At 35.3% G+C, this 4,373-nt stretch overlaps 1 protein-coding gene across 2 annotated transcripts; it reads left to right on the top strand.

Moving 5' to 3' along the window:
• The first annotated feature begins 205 nt into the window (after nt 1–205).
• LOC125212641 (soluble inorganic pyrophosphatase 4-like) lies at nt 206–3,915 on the top strand. 2 transcript variants are annotated; one of them, XM_048112861.1, is made up of 10 exons: nt 206–311; nt 430–478; nt 1,504–1,632; nt 1,716–1,744; nt 2,156–2,221; nt 2,292–2,399; nt 2,813–2,878; nt 2,958–3,078; nt 3,204–3,285; nt 3,631–3,915. In XM_048112861.1, exons 3-10 carry the CDS (start codon nt 1,506–1,508, stop codon nt 3,671–3,673), a joined length of 642 nt encoding a protein of 213 aa, XP_047968818.1. In that variant the 5' UTR covers nt 206–311; nt 430–478; nt 1,504–1,505; the 3' UTR covers nt 3,674–3,915. The 2 variants fall into 2 exon arrangements, with proteins under 2 accessions (XP_047968818.1, XP_047968828.1); XM_048112871.1 differs by having other exon boundaries at nt 213–478; nt 1,483–1,632.
• Nucleotides 3,916–4,373: the final 458 nt, after the last annotated feature.

The raw sequence follows: 4,373 nt of genomic DNA, 5'->3' as shown, positions 1-4,373 counted from the left end.
TCTTTTGGTAATTTTCTCTATTTCATTTGATAAGAAGTAGCTCAATATAGCACCAACAGGAACTCAACACGTGTTCGTGGCCCCACAAAAAGAGAAAAGCAGTCCACTATCTCTCCAACAGGAACTCTACACGTGTCCTGGGCCCCACGTGCTCCTCCAAATTGGTGAAAGGAGAAAAAGTGCTGAAATTTGTGGTATTTCATATTTATGCTCCATCTTTCAACGGCAAACAAGCCTAGCACGAAAACAAAGCGGGAAGCAGCAGTAGAGTGGAAGCCTGCATTTACTCAGCTCCTCTGTCTCTCTCTAGGGTTTTTATCTCTCTAATTCTATTCCCTCGTGCATAAATAACTAACGCTTGCCTTCATTTTCACGCTGAGTATCGTTCGCACTTCGCACGGAGATCTGAGCCTTTTCGTTCCACTGCAGACACCTTTTTTCCCCCTGTGCTCTGTCTCGCCTCTGTTCGTCGTTTCAGGTAAAAATTCCTTTCACCATACGACTCATATGCAGATCCGTTTGTTTTACAGTGTTTTTGTATTCTTCATATTCATTTGGTTTTTTTATGCTATGCTTCAGTTGATTATACGGTTTTAAGCGTGCTCACTTGATTTGATTCATGTGTGTTGTTTGATCGTTTGCTATAGAGCGTCGATTGCTTGAGTGTTTATAAATTTTATGTGAATAACTATGTCTATAATAATAATGCTCACGGTTCTCGCTGTTGTGTTTTTGGTCCGTGCTGCGTAAGATAAAACAGCACATACGTGTAAAGCTTTTTCTTGATGGATATTTATGCTTTGTGATCCCCAACTCTAATCATATAAACGCCGGATATTCATATGCTTTCAGAAGCGTTAAGAAGAGCCAACATTCTTTTGCCTACGATCGACCTGTTTTGCCTTATAAATATATATTTTAGTTATGCTATAATCTGTATTCTCTTTTTATTTTACATTGTTTCAGTGTTCACGAGTTTGTAAATGGTCTCGCAGCATGAGTAAATAAAGCAAGTGTAGGATTGTTATGTTTCTTTTTGTGATTTTAAATTTCGACAATATTGCTAAGATACGAACATATTTTGTTGTTTCACATAAGGTTGTCTTCTCTATATGTTGGGAACATTTAACATTCACTCCATCCTCTAACTAGCATGAAGCTAGATTGCATTCATGTTGTTCTGGCCTGTTTAGGAATTTATACCTTATAAACTATACACAGTTATTGAATGAAGTGAGAATGTTAAAGTCACAAAATCATGTTGCATTGGTTTAAACATTATCAATGGCTCAGCAGCACTAATGGTCACATGTATATTTTAATTTATAAAACCCTGGATTCATGAAATCTTTTGATTCTGAGTGTACATAAAATTATTGTGTTTAACCTATATTAACCATAATTTTTGTCCCCGTATAGACAAATATTCATAGCTTCAACTGTATTGGGAATTATGTGAGATAAGCTTATATCTGTTGATAGCCTGAATGCATCTACCTGCAGTTATGGCACAACCTACAGAGCAGTCAGAAAAAATCCCTGTTGTGCAGAAGCTGCCTCTTAATGAAAGGATACTCTCTTCCATGACTAGGAAAAATGATGCTGCTCATCCTTGGCATGATCTTGAGATAGGCATGTGTCTTTTACTTCGATCCTATGTAATTTATATCATGACACAAAAACCATGTAATGTTGTTGCGAACTTGTCAGCGCAGGACCTGGAGCACCCAAGATCTTCAACTGTGTATGTATATTATATATACATTTTTTTTTTGCACTTTCATATTCTAGTAACAATCTTGAACTAATTGAGGTATCAGAATGAATGCTAATTGTCACTCATTCAATTTTTCAACCAAGTATCGACACATAGATATTAAAGGATTCATCCTACAAACTTACCTCTGTAACAACCAGATGTAAAATGCTGTTAGTTTTACAGCATGGTAGTCTGACTCAAAAAAGTCCTTTCAGATATGTCTATATTTATTGTTTCCATGTTTTGATGTAGAAATTGTTCAGACAAAAATTCAGAAGCATAAACGAATATCCGGTTTTTATAGCTAAATGATTAGTTAGCTTTTTTCCTCGTGATAATAGAAACACTTTTGCTATATACTGGAGCTTCTGACTCCAAGTTTCATAAATTCTGCAGGTAGTCGAAATAAGTAAGGGTAGTAAGGTGAAATACGAACTTGACAAGAAAACTGGTCTAATCAAGGTAAATACCAAACTGATGTGCAGAACAATTGAAATTGATACAGAATTATTTATTATGATTGCACATGCAGGTTGATCGAGTTCTTTACTCATCTGTTGTATACCCTCATAATTATGGCTTCATACCCCGCACACTCTGTGAAGACAGTGACCCGATGGATGTGTTGGTCATTATGCAGGTAAAATGCTGGTCTAGAAAATTTACCAAATATTTATAATACAACTAAACCAAAAAATTCTAGTCTTATAATCTATGTTTTGGTATATTGCACTATGCTACATGATTTTCATGAAGTTTTATTAGCTATGAGACTATCCATACATGGATTGTTGCTTTTTACTAAATTCAACAAGGCTATTAGCAGGCATCGTAATTTATATTTAGGGATTTCTGCTGCAATTTTCATTTTTGATCGATGCCTGGGTGTTCTGCCAGATTCATTATGAGGCAAATGTTGATATTCATGGAACCATATATAATTGTCTTTTGAAACTCATAGAAGTCTGCTTGGGTGTAACCTATTTGGGATATTATATTTAAGAGTTCTCTATGCTTTGAAGACAATAATACTATCTCCGCCATCATTACCAGGAGCCAGTTCTTCCAGGATGCTTTCTAAGGGCTAAAGCTATCGGCCTCATGCCTATGATTGATCAGGTACTCTTCATTCAGCTTAAACCGCCTTCGTGTTTAATAAATGGAGAAGATAATACCTGACTTATCTTGGCGAGAACAGGGAGAGAAAGATGACAAGATAATTGCTGTCTGTGCTGACGATCCTGAATACCGTGATTATACGGACATTAAAGAGCTTCCACCCCATCGCTTGGCTGAAATCCGCCGTTTTTTTGAAGACTGTATCCTTTGTTGAAGATTATAATGAATGTCGGCTCTTTATTTTTCTTGCTCAACCAAAATGTTCCATTTTCACCCTTTTGGAATTTGACTATTAACCATGTATTTCACCTTAATAATCAAACAGACAAGAAAAATGAGAACAAGGATGTTGCTGTTGATGAATTTCTGCCAGCCACCAATGCTTATGACGCTATACAGCTCTCCATGTAAGTTACCCTTTCTTTATATGAATAGCATTTTTCTGTATTCTGTTAGAACATAAGCTACCAACTACTTTTTTACATCCTATGCATAGACCAAAACAACAATGGTATTTCTCCATTGTAAACCTGAAGTTATGAGAGCAGTCATTTCATACCTTCTCAGTACAAAATGAAATTGTCCTGGTTTGGAGTGTGTAGTGATATTTTTCATAGTTGCAATTGGTGTTTTGAAGGCATCCATGTGGTTGGTTTTCCTTACTCGTATTCATGTGGTTGGTTGAAGTCTTGAAGATGTGCATTTCCTTTTCTCATAATTCTTGAGCATATATTTGCTTTATTCCTGTGCAGGGACTTGTATGCAAACTATATTGTGGAGAGTCTTAGGCGCTAATTTGCCCAACAATGTGAGTAGATATTTCTGCACGGTTTGTTGACCTATGTGTAATATTCATAAACTGATCCATATATAGTATAGTACTTTGATGAAGACGAAAATATCGTAATAGATCGACCAGTCTAAATCAAAGGTGATGGTGAAAACCAAATTTATACCTCCATATGTAAAAAATTTACTGCAATGTTACTGCAGCATATCTCAATTTTTTTCATCTGTGTATTTAGATGTTCAATTTTTGTTGTGCGTTCTTCCTTTAGTTAAGTCGTGTATATATCATTCTTAAATTTCGGTTGACTATTAGTTACCTTTCGCTGCATTCGTTTAAATGGTCATTACTTTGTCAAAGCTTCATTACCCCCACAAAATATGACTTCATATTTTTCTTTATTTACAATCCAAACATGCATTGGTCAAAAGTTTTTCTATATCTACGAACTTTATGTATCCATAATTGATTAGGGCGAAAATAACTTCTGTTTTGTGAAAATTACACATAAAATGACTCGTTATTTGGCTTGAATTATATCCATAAAACAAGTCGTACCCAAACATCAATAGTAGTAGCATATTTATAGTATTTGAGAATATGTTAATTATACTATTTGGAATCAATAAGCCTAAGAAAACTCCTGTTTCAGATGAAGTTGGTTCCTTAACTACTTGTACTTTGAATATTTAGAACTTTTTTTCGTAT

Source organism: Salvia hispanica, chromosome 1 (genome assembly GCF_023119035.1).
Source record: "Salvia hispanica cultivar TCC Black 2014 chromosome 1, UniMelb_Shisp_WGS_1.0, whole genome shotgun sequence".
Classification (NCBI taxonomy): Eukaryota; Viridiplantae; Streptophyta; class Magnoliopsida; order Lamiales; family Lamiaceae; genus Salvia; species Salvia hispanica.
Note: the sequence above shows the minus strand (reverse complement) of the source record. Positions and strands in the feature narration are given on the sequence as shown.